The sequence below is a fragment of the Apostichopus japonicus genome, chromosome 18 (assembly GCF_037975245.1).
Source record: "Apostichopus japonicus isolate 1M-3 chromosome 18, ASM3797524v1, whole genome shotgun sequence".
NCBI lineage: Eukaryota > Metazoa > Echinodermata > Holothuroidea > Aspidochirotida > Stichopodidae > Apostichopus > Apostichopus japonicus.
The window spans coordinates 6,088,430-6,110,217 of NC_092578.1; the positions used below are offsets into that span (position 1 = coordinate 6,088,430).

The 21,788-nt window shown below is 37.1% G+C and overlaps 1 protein-coding gene across 3 annotated transcripts in view; it reads left to right on the forward strand.

Annotated features, from left to right (window-relative positions):
• LOC139958393 (transformation/transcription domain-associated protein-like) overlaps positions 1-18,448 on the forward strand; it is a 77,748-nt gene extending 59,300 nt beyond the window's left edge. For all 3 annotated transcript variants that reach the window (XM_071955444.1, XM_071955446.1, XM_071955445.1), the window contains 14 exons: positions 4,793-4,987; positions 5,546-5,694; positions 6,369-6,491; positions 6,926-7,162; positions 7,799-8,049; positions 8,432-8,531; positions 8,927-9,224; positions 9,709-9,910; positions 10,136-10,243; positions 12,920-13,252; positions 13,696-13,837; positions 14,269-14,465; positions 15,652-15,775; positions 16,374-18,448. In XM_071955444.1, the coding sequence (XP_071811545.1) occupies positions 4,793-4,987; positions 5,546-5,694; positions 6,369-6,491; positions 6,926-7,162; positions 7,799-8,049; positions 8,432-8,531; positions 8,927-9,224; positions 9,709-9,910; positions 10,136-10,243; positions 12,920-13,252; positions 13,696-13,837; positions 14,269-14,465; positions 15,652-15,775; positions 16,374-16,483 (2,569 nt within the window). In that variant the 3' untranslated portion in view covers positions 16,484-18,448. The remainder of the gene's footprint in view (positions 1-4,792; positions 4,988-5,545; positions 5,695-6,368; positions 6,492-6,925; positions 7,163-7,798; positions 8,050-8,431; positions 8,532-8,926; positions 9,225-9,708; positions 9,911-10,135; positions 10,244-12,919; positions 13,253-13,695; positions 13,838-14,268; positions 14,466-15,651; positions 15,776-16,373) is intronic.
• The last annotated feature ends 3,340 nt before the right edge of the window (positions 18,449-21,788 follow it).

Sequence of the window (21,788 nt, forward strand, 5' to 3'; positions counted from 1 at the left end):
TATTTGCTAATGTAGTCATTAAATCCGTCACATTGAGGAATTTATAAAAAAAAGTTTTGTAAAATGTTAATTTTCTTTTCCCAAAAAATGTAAACAGATATTATGCGAAAGTCTCTGTGGCTTGTATAAACATGCACTATCTGAACAGCATTTCACATTTTCACAGGTAAATTTGTGAAACAGGTCTCTACAGCCATATCCTTCCTGAATTGGAAGTGAAGTTGGTGATTTAGCATCTTGATATAAAAGATAGCAGCAAATTTTTTTTTGTGGGTGAAAACAAAAGGTTAAAGGTCATATCAGCTTTGAAACAGTGTATTAAGTTCAAATGGTCTTTTTTGTATAATGCCTTCTCCAGTTGTTCAGACTTGTTTAGATAAATCATTCTACTGTTAATTTGCACAAGCTTGATTTTTATCTCAATACATTACATGTATAGAGATATTGTAACAGTAAGTGGGACTCTCTCCTCTCTTAAAAATTTTTCAGCGTCTTCATATAAAGTTCTTTTTCTCTGGAATTTTCAGAGCAAGCATATATCATATAGGCCAACAAAAGTTACTATTTTTGGTTCCTTGCTTTAGCAAAAGGAACCTATGCAGTCAGGTTGGCGTGTGTTTGTGTGTATGTATGTATGTATGTATGTATGTATGTATGTGTGGGTGTGTGTGTGTGTGTGTGTCTGTGACACTTGCTTGGGTACGCTCTATCTCAATAAAGGAATGTTGGATTGAGGCCAAACTTGGACTATAGATCCGCCATATGGAGAAGGTGTGCCCTATTGTTTTTGGTGCCCACAAAGGTCACCAAAGGTCAGTTATGGTCCAAAAACCGAAAATATTAAAACTGCAATAACTCCCAGTGCCAATGTGCGACAAGATTGATATTTTGGGACAAGTTGTGAACTGGTTAGGGGAGCATTTTCAAACTTAACGGTCATGTGATCCGAGGTCACCAAAGGTCAATTAATGATAAAAAACTAGTATTTTTGCAATAACTTGAGAACGAAATGTCTGTTAGGGTTGGGAGTTGCCTCAATGTAATCCAATTGTCGACCCGCATCTGGGTGACCCTTGACCTCAATTTGACCTCTGGTGACCTTTTCGTTTTTTGGGGATTTTTACAGTTTCGATGCTATTTTCAGATGTCAAAGGTACCTTCTGATCATAAATGTCAATAGGTTGACCCCGTGTGACCTTTATGTGCGAAGTTATATGGGGTCAAAGTTTTCGGTCGGAGTTAGGGTGGTTGTACAGACTTTTCGTTTTGTTTTTTGGAATCAGGAGATTAAACTACATCTGAAACCAAGGTCAAAAGGTCAAAGGTCACATTAGAAAAAATGTGCTTATTTTGGGAGGAAACGAGCAAAAAAGAAAATGTTTGGTTTTGATGCTAGATTTGGATATCAAAGGTACCTTCCGATCAAAAATGTCAATTGGTTGACACCCGTGTGACCTTCGTGTGCGAAGTTATACGAGGTCAAAGTTAATTTTCACACATTTAATGCAACAACTCCCAGTTCCAAGGTGTGACATGGTTGATATTTTTGGACAAGTTGCAAATGGTATAGGGGAATATTTTCAAACTTAACGGTCATGTGATCCGAGGTCACCAAAGGTCAATTAATGTCAAAAAACTAGTATTTTGGGGGTAGAAAATGGGCAAAGAAAAAAATGTTTGAATTTTTATAGTTTGATGCTCTAATTTAGGTCTCATCAATCAAAAATGTCAATAAGTTGACCCAAGGTGACCTTTGTATGTTAAGTTATATGAGGTCAAAGTTAATTTTCAGACATTTAGTGTAATAACTCCCAGTGCCAATGTGCGACAAGATTGATATTTTGGGACAAGTTGTGAACTGGTTAGGGGAGCATTTTCAAACTTAACGGTTATGTGATACAAGGTCACCAAAGGTCAATTAATGATAAAAAACTAGTATTTTTGCGATAACTTGAGAACAAATTGTCCGTTAGAGTTGGGAGTTGCTTCAATGAAATCCAATTGTCGACCTGCATCTGGGTGACCCTTGACCTCAATTTGACCTCTGGTGACCTTTTCGTGTTTTATGGATTTTTTACAGTTTCGATGCTATTTTCAGATGTCAAAGGTACCTTCTGATCATAAATGTCAATAGGTTGACCCCTGTGTGACCTTCATGTGCGAAGTTATTTGAGGTCAAAGTTAATTTTCACACATTTAATGCAATAACTCCCAGTGCCAAGGTGTGACAAGGTTGATTTTTTTGGACAAGTTGCAAATGGTATAGGGGAATATTTTCAAACTTAACGGTCATGTGATCCAAGGTCACCAAAGGTCAGCTAATGTTAAAAAAGTAGTATTATGGGGGGAGAAAATGAGCAAAGAAAAAATGTTTGAATTTTTACAGTCATGCTCTATTTAGGTCTCACCGATCAAAAATGTCAATTGGTTGACCTCCGGGTGACCTTTGTGTGTGAAGTTACATACAAGTTCAAAAGTTAATTTTTTGACATTTAATGCAATTAAATCTCAATGCCAAGTTGTGACATGGTTGATATTTTGGGACAAGTTGTGAATGGGGTGGTGGAACATTTTGAAACTTAAAGGTCATGTCATCTGAGGTCACCATTGTTATCATATCTGTTTTGACACGCTTGTAGGTCTCTTATATTTCTTACATTTTCGACGCCATATTTAGATCTCAAAAGTGCCTTTTGATAAAAAAATCCGATCACATTTTGTGATCACAAAAGTGTTGGCTATAGTGTTGGTTACTTTATGGGAACATGTAGGACAATTACTTGGACTATTTCAGCCCAATCTTGCTTGATAATATGATGTGTATTGTCATATACCCCAAGCAAGGAACCACAGTGCCCTTGGGCTCTTGTTTATTCGAGAATTTTATCTCATTCTATGACTTTTTCACCGATTTATGTCCAAATCGGGCCAATTTGGTCTGAAATACAGTTTAAACAACCCATTTTTGCACACGCTCCAAAACTTATGTTTTATGAAAGAGAATAGAATAGAATTGTCTGTCAGCAGTGGTATCGTCTAAGATAGGGTCCTATGTATTATATATTTTATTAACATTTTAAACTTTCATTTGTTGTTTACAGGTAGGTATTAATAAGAATTTTACCAGCTGTATATGACATTTTATGGCTTTTATTTGATGTTTAAATGATTTTTCTTTCTTAAAACAACACTGAGCTGCCGCCCCTACTTTTAGTAACAAGGTCCATTTTTGATGATTAAGCCCCGCCCCCAAGTCTGTTTTGTAGCAGATTGGCTATGACTCATGGCAGCTACATGTTAGATATACGAAAATGGCTACCCTCGCGACCAATTTTAGGTACGCCAGGTGTAGTGTATTGCATGCTAATTACATATACAAATTCTATACTGCTGAATTCTACGTAGTGCATTTAATTTATATTAGGCCTTCGTTTTTGTAACATCCATTCAAGGATAGTACTGGTGTTCAGGTAGCTTTTCAGAGCAAGGGCCATGATAAGTTTGTTTGATTGCCCTTCATGTATTTTGTATAATTACGTATACACATTCTTGTATTTCTGAAGGCTACTTACTGTAGGCCTAGTGCATTTAAAAAAAAATATATATAGGCCTAGGCCCCCTAGGTCTATTAGGCTTTCAATGATAGCCACATTAGCATTGTACTGGTGTTCAGACAGCTTTTCCTAGGAAGGACCAGGGTAAGTTTGTTGATGGGTACGTATAAAAGAGGAGCCGGCCATAGCATCACAACTTTTATAAGACTATAAAAATTGTATAAGGTTATGTTTTATTTATAAGGATATAAGATGTATAAGGTTATAAGAAGTATGTTTAGCTTTCTTTTGAACCTGTAATGTTTGACATCAAATGTACAAAGAATTAAAATAAAATAACAAAATGGAGAGGAACTGAGGTGGCTATTAGGGGAGGAGGAGGCCACCCATCACTTGCATATAAAAACTTGTAATCTTCTTTTACATTATTTTTTCCAAGTCATATAAATCCATGAAATCTTCTTGTCAGAAAAATTGAGATGGAAAAACGTGGGTTGTTTTGATATCTAGAAGTGGACACAGTTTTGATGGTAGTCTACAGTCTACAGTAACATACAGTAGGTCAATAGGCCTAGCTCTCAAGGCAGGCATCAAGAATATGGTCGAGTTGTTCGCCTCTTCTAATTTGGCCGTTGTCATTGACGTCAAACTATATGACCAAAAAGTCCAACAGAGACTGACCCAAGATGAAGGATACCACATAAAAAACAAGTTCTTAAATATTCTATGACATTACTAAACCTTGCAACGTCGTTCTTTCGACTAACCCGCAATGAGCGCTAAAGGCAAGACTAGCAGGATAAAGTGTAACCTGCAGAGACTATTCGTGGCAAAGTAGCAAAAATGCAAGTTATATATTTGTTGTACCATGATTGATATTGATAATTGTAGAGACAGAGCAAAGATTTGAAATTAGGAATCAAAATTAAAACTTCCAGTATTGAGATACTGCGTCATTGATGCTCTTGTTTTTGATGGTTGTGTTACAACTTTACACTTCCTTTGACTGTTTGTAACACATCTTTTTTAATATTCATTCAGTAAGAGAATATTTTGTAATTCTTCAACAGGAACTTGAATAATTGAAAGCAAAACCGAGAAAAATTTAACTGTCATTCCATTGCATCCTGTCCATCCTAATAAAAAAAATAATGATGTGGCCAAGTTATGCTTTCTTCATCTCAGTTTTCTTCGATCCATGAATCTATCCTCTACTTCCACTTCTCATCTTTCGTCAGATCAAGCAAAATGGGAGAATCTGCGATAGTCTGCTTCCTACACGCATGCAGACATCAAAACACCGGCAAGTCTCGCAAATATCTGGCCAAGGTCCTCTGGCTGCTCTCGTACGAGGACGATAAATCGGGACATAATCTCGCTAAGGCAGTGGAGACTTACACAGTGGGTGTGCCTCCTAGCCAGTGGTTGCCATGGTGAGAATATTGAGAATCCTCTCTTTTTTCATCTTTTTTTTTGGTTTTTTTTTTTGGTATGCAGCTGTTTCATTTGGTAATTTATAATGGTAAAAAGCATGTTATGAATCTCCTTTGATCATGTGGTTAGCTCAAATAATGAGTGAAAAACTATACAAATGAAAACTAAATTGTGGGTCAAATGTAAAAAAAACTTTGTGTATTGGTGTCATGAGCTTAAGATGAGATTCATATTAAATCTGGCAAAATCACACAAAAATAAAATTAAGTTTATATCTGTAAAATTGATAACCTTCTGAGAGAGACATTTCACATGGATACAGTGGAATCTACTCAGCTCTCGACAGAGAGCATCTGTCATTTATATATACATTCTCTTCTGGCACGGTTGCTATGGAAATCTAAATTCAACATCAAAGAACAGAGTGTTGAATTTGCCCCCAGGCTCTGCGAGTTCTGTAGAATGATAGCCTTGTATGTTTTCATCATCTCCCTGATGTTGTTATAAAGTGTTCGGACTGTTCATCTATTCTCTGATGTAATTTTTGTTGCGTTCAGGATTCCTCAACTGCTGACGTGTCTCAAGAGCAAGATTGGCGATCGAATAATGAACATTCTGCTCCAGATTGGCAAAGTGTACCCTCAGGCCCTCTACTTCCCTATCAGAACCCTCTACCTCACCCTCAAGATTGAGCATCGAGAGAAATGTAAGTGGTTTGATATATCTTGTCTTTTTTAGGGGGGGGGGAAGTATTTTAAGTTTATTGAAGAGCCAAGGACAATTTGGGAAGACCTGGGAAGAGTAAGCTTCTCTTCTCATGGTTTAGCAGTAACAAATATTCTGATAAAAAAAAGGAAGGAAACACGAAAGAATTCGCATTTTTTATTTTATTTGTATTATACCTTTTCTAATGATAGTTTAAAAGAGAGTTGACTGAGATGTTGTATACGATTGGAGAAAAAGCAAAGAAACAGCCAAAATAAAACAACAAAAACTTGAGGCTTGAATGTGCTTCCAGCTAGTGACTTCAGGGGTACAAGACCTGTACTCTACCAACCAATAAATCTAGCCCAAAGTTGGGGCCAAATTCATGTTAACTACTTATCCACAGAAAATGTTGTCACAGAAACCCAAACAACTGTGCTGTCTAATTGTAAAGGACAACTCCCTGTTCCGTTAACTGGAACCCTTCCTGACGAGCACCGGTTAGAAACTTTCCTCTTCAAATATTTTCGTCCTCGATCAGCAGCATACTGACCTTCCATTTTGACTTGATCGTGTGTAATGTAGAGTGATTCGTCGGGGGAAAATTAGGGAGAGTAATCTGACTTTAAAGTGTCACCGCAAAATAATCACTTCTCTTGGAATTGTCATTTTCAGTCAAGTCCATCGAACCTGTGAACAGCCAGCGAAGAGTCTCGACGACTTTACTTAAAGCTCGAGAGAAACTGGAGGTGGTAGCAGCCAACAACGAACCTCCTGCTGCAGCACAGAACAGAAATGGTAATTTAAGTTAGACGCAAAACAGTTGATTGTCAAGAAAATGTTAATAGCTACAAGAGAGGATAACTAACAGATGGGATGTAACATTGAGATTGCCCTAGGTTGTAAAGGTATCTTGAACGGTAGAAATCTAAAAAAAAAACAAACATTGTAATCTTAGGCTGTATTTGAGTCCTAGATTTGCAGTAGAAGTATTTGTAATTCATACTAATCAGTCTGCATTTGAATCCTAGATTTGTACTAGAAGTAATTATAATTTATACTTATCTGTTTGGTTGGCTGGTAAAGCTGTGTATATAGAAGATTTGTGTCTTCATATAACTAATGTAGAGTCATTTGAAAGCTGAAAAAATATTTTGGACAATGATTATGTATCATACTTGCCATGATAAGAGTGATTAGCTTCAATGGATGTTTCATTCCCGTTTTCAAAGATTCGGAAAAGAACTCCACAGCAGCTACCCCAACGACCTCAGAGGCTCAGCCTGTGTCGACTAGCAATGCCACCAAGCCGAACTTGGCAACCAGTGCAACAGTTACTACCACAGCAGCGCCCTCAACCGTAGGACCGACAACAGTACTTGCCACGCCCGCTACCGTCATCATCAGTAGCAGCACCGCAGCAAACACTTCAACAGTGCCTACGAATACCACAACCACTAAGATAAATGGTAATAATACCACAACCACTAAGATAAATGGTAACAACACCACAACCACTCAGATAAATGGAACACAACCACTAAGATATATGGTAACAATACCACAATCACTGAGATAAATGGTAACAATACCACAACAGCTACGATAAATGGTAACTTATTAACAAAATGTTCTTCCTTGCACCAAGGCTTGTGGTATCAGGGTCAGGAAGGAATTTTTCTGATTGTTTGGGCAAGACACTGGCAGATCCAGATGGTTGTTTAGGAGGGGTCCAATGGTCCTATTTACTTACCATCTGTTTCTTACAGGAGGGGTCTAAAAGGGAGGGTGTGTTCCCCCTCTTTCAGAAATTGTGGTATGATGAAGAGTTATTTTGTTGTGTATGCAAAAAGGAATCATTTATGTTTAAGAATATTTCAGTTTTGAGGTTAGTGCTACATTGACCAAATCATTATGATCTGCTTCAAGTTAAATTGATTATTTTCCTGATGTCATCCTGTACGTTTAACTTTGTTATTGATGTTTAAATATATATTGTTTAATATTTAGTCGTAGCATACTGCGGTAAGATATTCTACAGTACCCAGTGTATTGCAAAACGAGAGATGAAATTTTTAATAATGGATTTTCCTTTTTCTGTATAGCTACTATTGCTGGGATTACTGCCAGTCAGACTACCACTACTGCCACCAGTGCTGCTAATACTGCTGCTACCACAGCAACTGCTGCTCCCACTACCACCACCAATACAGCCGCAGGCCTCGGTGCCAGCAGTACAACCACGACCGGTCCCATCAGGGCTTCCATACCCATGGTCCGTTGCTCCAAGATCATGCAAGTGCAGAGAGATCTGCACCCGATATTACTGTATTCCCTCGAAGGCATCGTGGATCAGGTAAATTTCACTTCCAACTAATTTATTTGCAGAAAGATCCTGCGAAAAAAGGGCATAGGATTCAGACATGAAAGGAAAAACCAATCTTAACCCTTGTGAAACTACTTATGAGAGATATTGAGTATAAATATTAAGAATAAATCACAACAGAAGAATAAATACTGTGCATTGTGGATAATTTCTATGGCATTTTGAAGTACCTTCAAAAGGGTACCTTCAAAAGAGGTCAAAGATCAGAAGAACTAAAGAGTCAGTGCCATACGTCCTGCATTAAATATGAAAGAATTGCAAATAGAAGGAAAGAATCTTACATTTGTTGCTTTGATCAAACCTTGTAACCCTCCCGTGCTATATGTTATATTTTCGTTCCTCCTTCTACCAGATGGTTTGGTTCCGTGAGAGGTGGGACGAGGAGGTGCTTCGACAGCTGAAATTGGCCTTGACCAAGTGTCAAGCAGTTGCCTTTGAGAACAGAGGAGCAGGTAAATTGCATTTTTGTCTCACTCACTCACTCACTCACTCACTCACTCAGTTTTTTTTTTTTCTTTTCTTCTATGTCACTCTTCAATTTCTCAAGTTTCATAATAATCTACATTAAAAGGAAAGAGCAACGACAAGTTGATTTGATTGTTATCTATAATATCACAGATCATGTTGAAACTGTTTCACAGTTCTTATAAAATGAGTAAAATTGCAATATTTTGTAATCCACCATTTGATGGCATTAAGCGATTGAGCGGTTGGTCCCAATGAAACCGTTTGTGTATTCTCTGTATTATTTATAACTGGAACTGTTGCTGTATGTTCCCCATTAAAGAAATATTTATTTTAATATATTTATATTTTAATTCACCCCATCTTTATGCCCTGTCTACAGTCATCGACGCCAAGGTCACTCCACACACTCACAGCTTCGTCAAGAAACTGGTTAAGACCTTTGGGGTCGGCTTTGAGAACGTCAACAGCGTAGCGTCGACATTCTCGACTGCAGCGTCAGAGCTGTGGACGAGGAGGGTCCAAGCCACCGCCCAGGACCCGGTATTCCAGAAACTCAAGAACCAGTTTACGACCGACTTCAACTTTGACATTCCAGGTGCCATGAAACTTCACAATCTAATCGGGATGCTCAAGAAATGGGTCAAACTCATGGAGGCTCGATCTAAGCTTGGACCAAAGTAAGTCATGTGTTTTTATCGTTAAGGTATGGCCTCTCGAACTTTAAAAGTCAAATCAAAAGTAAGGCTTGAAAGGGTTTACTCTTTTTAAAGGTTCTGCATTTTGATTATCTTTCTCTTGTCAGGTTCTGCACATTCTCAAATTGACATTTGCCCATTTTTTTCATATGCTACACTCCTGATTGGATACTTTTGTCACAGTGTACCTTTACAAATAGAGACTGAATATTCATTAGTTATGTGTTACATTCACACTCCTTTTTGTTTCTGTGCTTTGCAATTTGTTAATGCGAGCCGTTTAATGTCTATAAATGAAAAATAAAGTAAAACATAACTTACTGAAATTTTTTTTTTTTTTTTTTTTTGGGTACCTGACTTTACTGTTACATTCTTCATAATCATACAATTATGTTTTTAAACTTGTTTTAAATTTTTAAGTTGCAGCATCTGAATAACCTTTGACCTTCATTTTTTTTCTCAACAGGTCATTCCTTATTGAGGATAAATGCCGGTTTTTGAGTAACTTTTCTTCATCTACAGCGGATGTGGAACTTCCGGGAGAGTTCCTGACACCGAAACACAGCCATTACAATATACGCATCGCTAGGTTCATGCCCAGAGCAGAGATCGTACACAAACACAACACTGCTGCTCGTAGGCTCTACATCAGGGGAAGCAATGGAAAGGTAGAGTTTCCTTTGTTGTTCATTTTAAATTCCTGCTATCAACCTAGATAAGTCCTGGTGTCAGCATTCGGCTTTTTTTTTTAAGGAATTCTTTAAATTTGATTAAAACAAGTGTCTTTTTCTTGAAAATTTAACGTCAATGCAAGTTAAGTTGACGGTGAGTGGGTTGGTTTGAGTCTGTTAAATTTGTATTTGATGGGGTTTTTATTTTCTTCTTATATATAGATCTATCCTTATTTGGTGGTTAATGATGCTAGCATGGGAGAATCCAGAAGGGAGGAGAGAGTCCTACAGCTCCTAAGAATGCTGAATCAGTTTCTGGCTAAAAGAAAGGTAAGACTTATATCAAACCTTGTAAGAGAACAGGACATTAGAGGAGAGGGGAAGGTCTTTCATCTTTATGTCGTCATCTTGGATCTGTTTTATACGTATTTCTCTTCTGTTTCTCTTTGTAATTATTATTATTATTAGTATTATATTATTATTATCATCATTATCATCATTATCATCATCATCATCATTATCATCATTATCATCATGATTATTATCATCATTATTATTATCATTGTCATTATTATTATGTTTATTATCATTATTATCTTTGTTATTTTTATGATTACCATTACCATCATTATTATTATTTTTATTATTATTATTATCATTATTATTATCATTATCATTATCTTTATTATTTTTATCATTACCTATACCATTATTATTATTATTTTTATTATTATTATGATCATTTTTATGATCATTATTATCATTATCTTTAATAGTTTTTTTATAACCATTACCATTATTATTATGATCATTATTATTATCATTATTATACTCCATCGTGTACCCTCTACATCCCAGTGTCTTTAGATAGTGGTATGTGATGCCATGTACTTCAATCCCTTTACTTTCATATTTTACTCTTTTTGTTGATTTAACCTTGAGATATATAAGATGTATGAGGAATGTTTGCCCCCGTTGTCAATGTTCACACCCTTAGGAACATCATAAACGTTCAACCTACTTGTAGTAACATATATCTTCCTAGACTGGAAAACGTCAGACTTTTTATTCCTAGTGTAGTTTCCTGTACTAGTACTTGCCCTCACGACTTAATACTTATAGGGAAGACAATTTGGAAATCCTCACAACCATCATCATCCCCATCATCATCATCATCATCATCATCGGCATCATCATCATCATCATCATCATCATCATCATCATCATCATCATCATCATCATCATCATCATCATCATCATCATCATCATCATCATCATCCACTTCACCACCCCCATCATCATCATCATCCACATCCACATCATCACCACCAGCATCACCATCCACACCACCACAATCATCAACATCATCACCATCATCATCCACATCACCACCACCATCATCATTACCATCATCATCACCATAATCATCAACATCATCATCATAATCATCACCACCATCATCATCATCATCATCATCATCATCATCATCATCATCATCATCACCATCATCATCAATTTTGTCCTATTCAAACCACTAGCAGGCATATTTGCATATTTTGAAGACACAATATCTTGAAAGCCATGTGAGATTTAGACACATTAGCTTGCACTGAGACCCTCAATACTGTTGCTTCAGAGTTCAGACTGTCGCATTACCAACAGTAAACTTTTAATGTCATCCTTTAATCTGTATGCGTGCCACTGTACTATTCAATCTCACGTAAGCTTTAGGGATGTGGGCAACATTTTCAATGCATGTTGTGCCAACCACTGTTTACCTGACCTAGTTCCCCATACGGTGTTGATAAAGGTGCCTTGGGCATACGCTACTGTAGTTAATGGATGTAACCTCATAAAGGAAAAACAAGTAGAATATGTACAATGATTTAAGATGTGATATCTAAGCATAGAAAGCTAACGGAATAACAGGTTGCCATTAGCATTATATTTTTTTATTTATTTTTTTTTAATTTTTAATGGATTTATGTATGTGAGACATTTGACATGTTTGCCATGTAGCTCCTGGCAGTGTTAGGAAAGCAGGTACATGAAAGGTCTAATGTACTATAATAGAAATCAATGCTAACTTGCTGTGAAATATGTCTGATAATTTTGTATAAATAAGTGGCCATTATTTTGTCAAATTGAGGTTTTTGGTATGTCTTACTCAGAAATCATTTTAAAGGGAATAGTCAGAGTGCAACAATATTACTTCTCGAATATTAAACTCAGATACAAATCTGGAAGCCTTTTTTTTTTTTTTATGTTAAGGAAAATAATTTAGGAGACTGTCACCCCTGACAGGTATTCCTCAAAGTACAGATATAGTGCAGGTCACCGTTTGACGTCAGTTTTGTGAACCTGCACTGATTAAACGAAACAAGGTAGCCGTGAGGCTGTAGCGTAAAACGAACCATGTTGAATTCATGGAACTTTAGATTATGACATTGATACTCTTGGCTTAATTAAACTGTATTAATCAAACATTTACAGCTTGTCCATAAAAAATAGCTTTTTAGACCAAAAATAGATTCCTTTAAGTAAAACTTCAACAATTTGAAAGAACATGGTTAACCCTCAACCATATTATAAAAGACACCATAAATAAAATGATTTTCCAAACAGTGAGAAAGAAGGAATTATTTCCGTTTATTTAGATGTAGTCTGTACATCGATTTCCAGTTCAAACTGCGCTATGTTAAAGAGTTGTCTGCCAGATCAGCAAATTTTTTGGTATTATGTAATAATTTTTATAGAACTTCAGGTGGCATTATTTTGTTGTAATCCAACTTTGCAACTTTTTTTTAAATATCTTCAGTTTTTCCAAAAATAAATAAATTAATAAAAAAAAAATTGGGGGTATTAGGTAATAATTTTTAAAAAAACTTCAGGGTGTCATAATTTTGTTAGATCCAACTTTGCAACTTTTTTTTTTATCTCTTTAGTTTTTAAAAAAAAAAAAATAATAAAAACACAGAAATGAATTTTCCAAATATTTCTTGACAGGAGACGGCCAAACGACAACTACAGTTTACGGTCCCAAAGGTTGTGGCAGTGTCACCTCAGATGCGTCTGGTCGAAGACAGCCCTTCGTCAGTCTCTCTCTTGGACATCTACAAAGAATGGAGCTTGAAGCACAAGGTAGAATACGACGCCCCCATCAGCCGTTACTACGAACGGCTGGCAGTGGTACAGTCCAGGGGATCTCAGGTCAGCCATCAGGTCCTGCGGGATATTCTCAAAGAGGTACAATCTAACATGGTCCCGAGGAGTATGCTGAAGGACTGGGCCGTCCGCACCTTCCCCACGGCTACCGATTACTTTGCATTCAGAAAAGTGGTAAGTCATCGTAGGTGTCACTCGTGTGTGGCTGTCATAGCCAACCATTCCTGTCACAGCAAACCATTTGTGTCACTGCAACACTAAGCGTGCGTATCACACATAAGAGCACATATTGTTGCATACATGTTGAAACTTCAAGATAAAAGTTTACTTCCACCCTCAAAGAATTTTTTCCTCGTTGAGTCATTTTAATTGTCTAATCGGACAGTCGTCGTCAGGGAATAATTTGAAGAGTTGAAACCTCCAGGAAAGTACTTTTTGAAAACTTTTAGCAATTTTTTAGCAGGCTTTAATTGGGCTCAAAACTGATGACCTTTAAGTAACACAGAAAGCATAGGGCCTGTCGGGATTTGAAACAGAGTTTGTGGTTACAGCTATATGATGATAAGAACAGCCAGTTACATCATGTCTTTTTGTTCTTGCTTCTTTGATCATCTCAGTTTACCAGCCAGCTTGCTCTCCTGGGTCTGGCCGAGTTTATCCTCCATTTGACTCGGCTCAACCCTGAGATTCTACAGGTGGAGCGTAATTCCGGTCTCCTTTCGGTCTTCTACTTCAAGTTTGACATCGACGATACGACAGGTGAGCAAATACTAGAGGAATGGGATGCAGAACATTCATCTCTTTGTAAATTATGTTTTAGTCTCTTTATTCTTTTCTCACCTTTGAGTAAAATTTTCTTTTTGGATTTTATGAAAAACTGTGACCAAAAGATGGCATTATATGTTTCCTCTATCCCTCAGTGTTTCCAATACTGGATGCTCTTTGGATTACACCATTTTATTCTTATATCTGTTTCTTTTTAGTACATTCCATTTCCAATTCCATTCATATTATTTATTATTATTATTATTTTTACATTCCAGTATTTATTTATTTTTAATTGGGGGGGGGGGAGGGATGACATTAAAGTAACATAAAGTCATAATTATAGAGAGTGTAGTTACAATGTTAACCTACATTATGCAAAATATTTCAATATTTGAAAAGAGAAAGTATTTCTGTAATTTCAGGAGAGCTGGATGCTAATCGTCCTGTTCCCTTCCGTCTGACGCCAAACGTAGCCGAGTTTCTCACCACCGTAGGGGTGAACGGTGTCCTGACAGCCTCCATGATCGCTACGGCCAGATGTCTGGTACAGCCGTCCTTCCAACTGTCAGCCCTGCTCAAAGCTATCCTGAGAGATGAAATCATAGCATGGGATAAGAAGGTACGTTTGAGAATGATCTTACTTGATCGCATTATCTGTTTGACTTCAGTTTCAAACAGATACATTCCAGTATATTTACCAATGTTCCCTAAGAGTTGGTGTCTTTTGCAGAGACATGCATGAATTCATGTTTCTGGTTAGTCCTTTATGTTTCAGAGCTGTTCTCTAGTTGAGCGACATGAGCAGTTGTGAGGGCTGTTAAACAAAGATTGGTCAAGTTTAAAGTTGTCAAGATTGATAAAATTTTCATGCCATCAGCAAGCTACATCTTTGTTAAAATTACTTATTCTAAATTTTGTTTCTTGGCGGTTGTGACCCTCAGTGAAAGGACTTTGAGAAGGGCTGTAAGGGAGATGGGAGGTGCACTAAAATGCTTTTAAGGTCTACAGATGAAGTGACCATTTCTTGGAATTGTGTAGCATATTAGGGTCCTATAATCTATAACCTTGAAATGTAAATAATCATGAGATGGTCACATGCAGTGTGTCAAAGAGTGCAGAAATTTTCAGCAAATTTAGCATATTTATTCATTGAAGAAATAGCTACTGCATAACAACTTAAACATTTGTACAGCAAAAATATTTCAACATGCATTATCATCTAACAATACTATATCTACTTCTAGTCACAGTTTTGATTTTGATTTTTTTTTTGTGGGGGGGAGGGGGGGAGGGGTGGGAGGGGGAAGGTTCATCCAGAGGTCACTGGTTTGAATCCCACTCTAACCCTAAATTTCTTTGCCTTTTTCTATTGTTTATACCTGGGGCGGGCCACATGCGGCCCGCCAGTATTTTTTTTTGAAGCCTGTGAGATGTCTCAAAAAAAACAAATCAATCTATTTTACATCATCACAAAAAAAATGAGCTAGCTGCTTAGAATTTATTGGCACTAATGATGCTGTCAGGTAGGCCTATTATCCCCGTTAATTATCAACTGTACTGTATTGACATTATGTTTTTGTGAATATAGGTTAAGTACACACACCTATTGCTTGAAAGTCCTCGGAATCAAAGGTTTAAAATCAACAGTAGGTTGTTGGTTAGGTTCGGCCCATTCAATTTTTCACTCCTTATATCTGGCCCATTCATTCAAAAAGGTTGCCCACCCCTGGTTTATACTATCCCATTCAGTGTCACATTGCTCACTTTACTGTATAAGTTTTTTTTTCTTTCTATCTATCTATCAGAAGAAAGATGACAATTCCAAGGCTGTTGACGTTTTCCAGATCACGCCAGACGAACAGATCGAATGCGATGTCCTTATCAACACAGTTACCAAAGCAGTCAACGCTATCATGACTAGACTACAGAGTGAGTGACACTTTGTGTATCTCTGTCACTCTCTGCATATATATGTGTACCTGCACTTATTAAGCAACCACAGTAACAACGTGTATAACTGTACACTTAATAGCTCACGCAATAGCGTGTTGCGTGACTTGGAGGACCGAATGAATGTACATTCATACACATGTTTGGATACCTGCAAATCCAATTCGATTTATTTCCATGATTGTGATCTTTTTTGTGTGTTGTATTTCCTCCTACAGTTTCCTAAACTTTTCTGGAATTTTTATAATTACTTTTGCATACCTTTTTTTTAGCTTGCTTCACCCCTAGTGGGTCTGTTTTTCTTCACCTGTTATGATATTTCAATCTTTCATTTAGAAGTAGGTCATCTCTTGTTCACAAACATCTTTAACGCAAGAATTAGAATCTATTTGGTCAAGATGAGTTTTTGATTTTGCTAAGTCTTTCCAGTAATATTTCCAATTCATTCCAACATATTTTAAAGGCTCCCATTTTGTTTTCAGGGGATTTAAAATTTATGTTTGGTTTATATTATTAATATCCATAATGTCATCATTACATTTGTAAATTTTTCACTTTATTTCTTTTTTCCTCGCAGACCTGGCTCAGTTTGAAGGAGGGGAGAGTAAAGTGAGTACCTTAGTAGCAGCAGCTAATAGCCCTGACAATCTCTGTCGTATGGACCCAGCCTGGCACCCATGGTTATAGTCCAAAAGTCAAGTGATTACCAGCTAATGGCCCTGACAATCTCTGTCGTATGGACCCAGCCTGGCACCCATGGTTGTAGTCCAAAAGTAATGTGAGTACCAGCTACTAGCCCTGACAATCTCTGTCGTATGGACCCAGCCTGGCACCCATGGTTGTAACCCAAGGAGGACCATATCTGTGCACCATCTAGTAAAAGACAAGCTCTGCTGCATGGACCCTGCCTGGTACCCATGCTTGTAACCAGAGGGTAGTAGGGGAGAGGATAGGGGCATAACTGTCAACCATCAAGTGAGTGACAATGTTTGGGAATTTTCTCCTGCTTGGCTGTAATTCACATTACCGAATGGAATTGGTACCCATGGAGCAGGGAGGGGGATGGGGGGGGGAGGATTGAAAAGTATGACTAATGGTAGCCAGTTAATGAGGCAAAGTCAATCAATTAAGGTGACTGACATCTGTTGATGACCTTATTTGAGATGAGTCTATCCCTGGTAGAACCAGAGGATAAATGGGTTCTCATTGGTTATCTTGTTTGGTAATTAGTTTGCAATGAAAGTCTATAGCAAAATTACTTTCATGTTATTGTGGAGTATGTGGATAAAGATGGGTTGAATGATAGGCACAGAGGCATAAGTTGCTCTTAAATGTGTCATTCTCCTGATTGTACTAAACAATCGTAGAAAATGTCATTTATTATAAGTTCATCAAGAACTTATGCTGTGTCATATACTGTGATACTCCTGCAGAAAGCCAACTTGTGTGTGTGACACCAAGTTACAAGGTATGTCATGTGATAATAACACATCCAAATCTTATTGGATTTTGTTGCTACTTGTGTGCATGTAATTGCTGTTAAATATTATTGAATCATATTGGAGGAAGTGGCACTAATTAACATTTGACACTTGTTTACAGTGCAGTTAAGTGCCATAACTTTATGAGTGCCTGTAGTGAAAATGGGGTGAAAGAAGTGAATTTTGTAGATTTCTGTGCGTGAGTGTTGCCTTGTAAATTAAAACTTTTACTTTGTAATGGGGTTAGGAGAATAAAGGAAATCTAGTTGTACTTTATTAACTGCATAGGGCACTGATAATTGATATAAAATATATTAAATAAATTAGGAAAGGGACAACCAATATTCAAGTGCAAGTATGGTTGTTGCTTTAAGGGTGGTTTTATATATTTATTCCAAAGTTGAGGCAATGTGTTATCTCTGCACAGAATGGATGTGCCCTGTTTGTTCTTAAGTACATTAATAAGCAGGAATTATTATAATACATAATGTAAAGTTAGCTTTCATAGTATGTTGTAAGTTAAAGTGCAGTAATAATAATACTACTGTGGCCAATAGTGACCATATTGTGTATGTCCACTATACTATTATTTATCCCCTTGTTGGACTATTTTAATTTGGGAAAGTTTCTTTCTTTCTGCTAGTTAAAGTGTATATTGAGAATATGTAACTTTAATTTGCACACTCAATAAGTGTAATGTTTGTGAATTAAAAGAATCTTTTAATATTGCATAATGTCAGCAAATCATGATTATGAAGAAAGCTGGAGTTTAAGAAACTAGATTAAAAAATTAGGGTTGAATAATTAATAAAAGAAAATAACCTGTTCAGAAATACATACATTGAAGTGTAATATGTTACCCTTAATATGTATATTCATAACTGTTTTCTTTTATAAGAAGCATGTATATATGTCTAGATAAACATTTTCAAAACCAAAGTAAACATCATCTGTTTTCTTTCTTTGATTTTTTTTTTTTTTTTTTTTTATCTCTACATTTGTCAATCTAAGGTGCTTCATTTATTATGTCTTTGGATTTGTTTTGCCTTTTGTATGATATGAATGCATACGTGATGCAATGTATTTATTGAGACATATGGTTGTCATGTGACGTCATCTACCATTTGAGAAACACCTTTGTGAAAATAAAGAGGCCTTTGTTTAAACTCGATTTTATGTGTCTTTTCATCATTTTACCTCGTTTATTGAAGTTCAGCGACGAACAAATGCTTGTATAAACTGACATCTAACTTTGACATTTCAAAGAGGGAGCACCAAACACACCTGACCTTTCACCACCGTTGCATTGCTACAAGAACTAAAGGAAGAAGATAAAGTAAAAATTCATCCCCTCCACCCCCCCTCCCCCCCCTCCTACTCCCATTCCCAGCTCCCCCAAAATTCTCTTTTGATGATAGCAAGATCATTTGTTGCAAGATTAAATTTATTATTAACTTAACTGAAAAAGACCTATTTTATTGCTACTGATAAAACCAGTGTTATGAGGCATGCATGCTTTTTTTTATGAGCATTCACGTGGGTGGAACATAATTTTCAATCCTTCATTTCTCTTCTAGTTTGTAATGTTATTCATGAGAGGACAGAACTATGATATACTGCAAGTTTTTAGCTCAAAGGCAGTTAAATGCAGATACATAAAATGTCATAGGAAACTTCTCTGTTCAATATATATAACGTTTGAGGAGACAGAAGAAAATAGTCTGTAATTTACCTCGCTATATCATTGGCTATAAAATAGCAAGGATATTAAACATCTGGCGCCTCAAGGGACCTTATCCAATCTTAACTCAGTAAAAAGTTTTATTTTTCTTTGAGTTCTCAATTTATTTAATGCACCCTTCATTAACTTCTAACTTAATACGTTCCACCCATATTAGCCTATAAAGTGATCTGTGCTAACTGAGGAAGACGATTTAGAGAGATTGCTGTTTATTAAAACAGGATTTATACGTTAATTCTAAAAGATTTATGAAATATGATACGAAAGAGAATTGTGAATGAAATCTTTGTTTAGCAGTTGACAGTCACCTGATTAAAGTGAACCTATTTGTGCTGAATTTTGAAATGTATGTTCATTGCCATTAACAATACTGTTGATAGTATGCCTAATGTAACTCTGTGAGTATGGCTGGCAAACGGGTTGATAAAAAAAATTGTGAGGGCAAAATACTCTCAGGTTTATGTACTAAGGATCTTCTTCTGAGCAATATTTGGTACATCAGTTAAAACTAGGCAAAAAAGGGTAAGGGGGTGGGTGGGGTGGGAGCATAGGCGTACGGGACCATTTCAGTTTGGGGGGGCAGAACTTTTTGTGCCCGAAAGTTCCCGTGACACTATCTAAGCGGAGCGCCACCATCGGTTGGCGCGTAGCGTACAAGCAAATTTTTGGCACACAATGCCTCTCAGATTGCCGGAAACGGCACTTCTGAGGCCTTGCAAGTTGCATCTAAACATTCTTTATTTTATAATCTCACGTTTTAGAAATTTACATTTCCCCAAAAATTTGGTAAATTAGAAGAAGAAAAAATGGTAACATCACTTTGAAGGGGAAAAATGGGACAGTATATTTTTTAAGCTCCTATTTAGTTACCTTATTTATTATTTTAACACAGTACTCAGCTACCTCCAGAAAAACATACATTGTTCAACGACACGTAGGCGGGATAATGTCGCTGTGTCGGGTGAGACTGCAATTTGTCTCACAAAAAAGTATAAAATATAACAAAGAATATGATAAACCTGTACTTCTAGGCTTGTAGGCACCTCCCCCCCCCCCCACCATCCATGAACAAGAATACGTTTCTTATATACACTCATTTTGGGGATGTCCAGGTCAAGGGCGGCGAAAGCACTTTTAATCTTGGGGGGGGGGGGCACCGACATCAAAGGGCACTTTGCAGATATTCGATTGGACTGATGCAGCCTTATATTTAGTACCCTTTATAACTCTTATTGTATTATCTTATTTGTGTAAACACATCACTCCATCAACGCCCCCCCCCCCCCCTAAAGGAAAATATGCATACTAGCACTGCAATATCCAATGCGCAAATTGGGAAACAAAGAACAAGTTTTCTTTTGAGACAAAATGAGGTGAAATCATGCTAGTTGCTAATGTAGGAATCTTCCGAATTAGAGTTTTTTCTTGTTAATATCTAAACAAACTTTTCCATTCGAAATAGCTTTGAGTTTGACCCACAGAAATTCATTAAAAGTCACGGGCTTAACCAGGATTTGCAAAGTTGTATGCACGACTATCTGAGCGGAGCGCCACCATTGGTTGGCGCGGAGCGTACTAGAAAATTTTTGGTTTTACATACCCCTCAGATGGCCGGAAACGGCCCTTCCCGAGTGTTCATTCTGGTTCCCTGGCCTCTTGCTAACTTGAGGCACCTCAATTTTTATGTTAAAAAAGGCACATTTTTAACCTGAGGAAAAGTGGGGGGCACGTGCCCCCTGTGCCCCCGGTTCCGCCGCCCTTGGTCCAAGTATACAATTGACTAGTTAGAAAAAAAATTGATCGTGCAAAAAGCGTGGTAGCCCAGATGAACTGCGCTTACGGTGGTGTTACACGGAAATATTCGGGCATCATGATGCTAAATAAAGAAAATCATGGAATTGTCTGGCAAAAATTTGAAAAAAGATTCGGGCAAGCTACTGCATATTTATATATATATTTCCAGAGGAAAAGAAATTCGGGCAAAGTCCTGAACAATTCGGGTAGCCTAAGAGGAGAAAAAATATATTTTTTCTCCTCTTAGGCTGCCCGAATTGTTCAGGACTTTTGCCCGAATTTCTTGTCCTCTGGAAATTTGGGGGGGCAGTCTGCCCCCCCTGCCCCCCCGCCTCGTACGCCTATGGGTGGGAGGATGATGACACTCGAGCATAACATTGAGTATTTTAACTATTTCGTATTTAAATTTTCTTTTCAAATATTTGAAACGACGGCGTTAATGAATGAACCCACAAGCACAAAATAAATAAGAGTGATTTACTGAAGCCAATTACGTACTAACATATTTTAAATCCTTTTTGGGCTTTGGCATCCATGTCCTGGACGACAATCTCGTCGTACTAATTAGGGGAGTGGAGGAGGGGTATTGGATTTTTTTTCTGTAATTTCCCTTTTCATTATTTCCTTACCTATAATAGATTGTCACTTTTGCTATATTTTCTGAAATGCTGTTTAGTTTGACTCAGTGTTAACTTATAAGTTAAACTTGTCCACCACCACATATTCCACCACCACAGAGATTCACGAAGATCTTTTATATTGCGACGTTCGAAACACCAACTAGCTGGCAATAAGCGCTACCAGTCTGCACGGTTCTAGTATACGCAAGTAGAGTATTATAGAACGTTCGCCGAGCTGTAATATGATGTTTTCTAAAGTGTCACCAACATACAAGTTCTCGAATTATCAAAGATAAGAAAAGTTGCGTAAGTTCAACTCCTGATTTTAAGGGTCAAAGTATTTCATTCCAAAGATT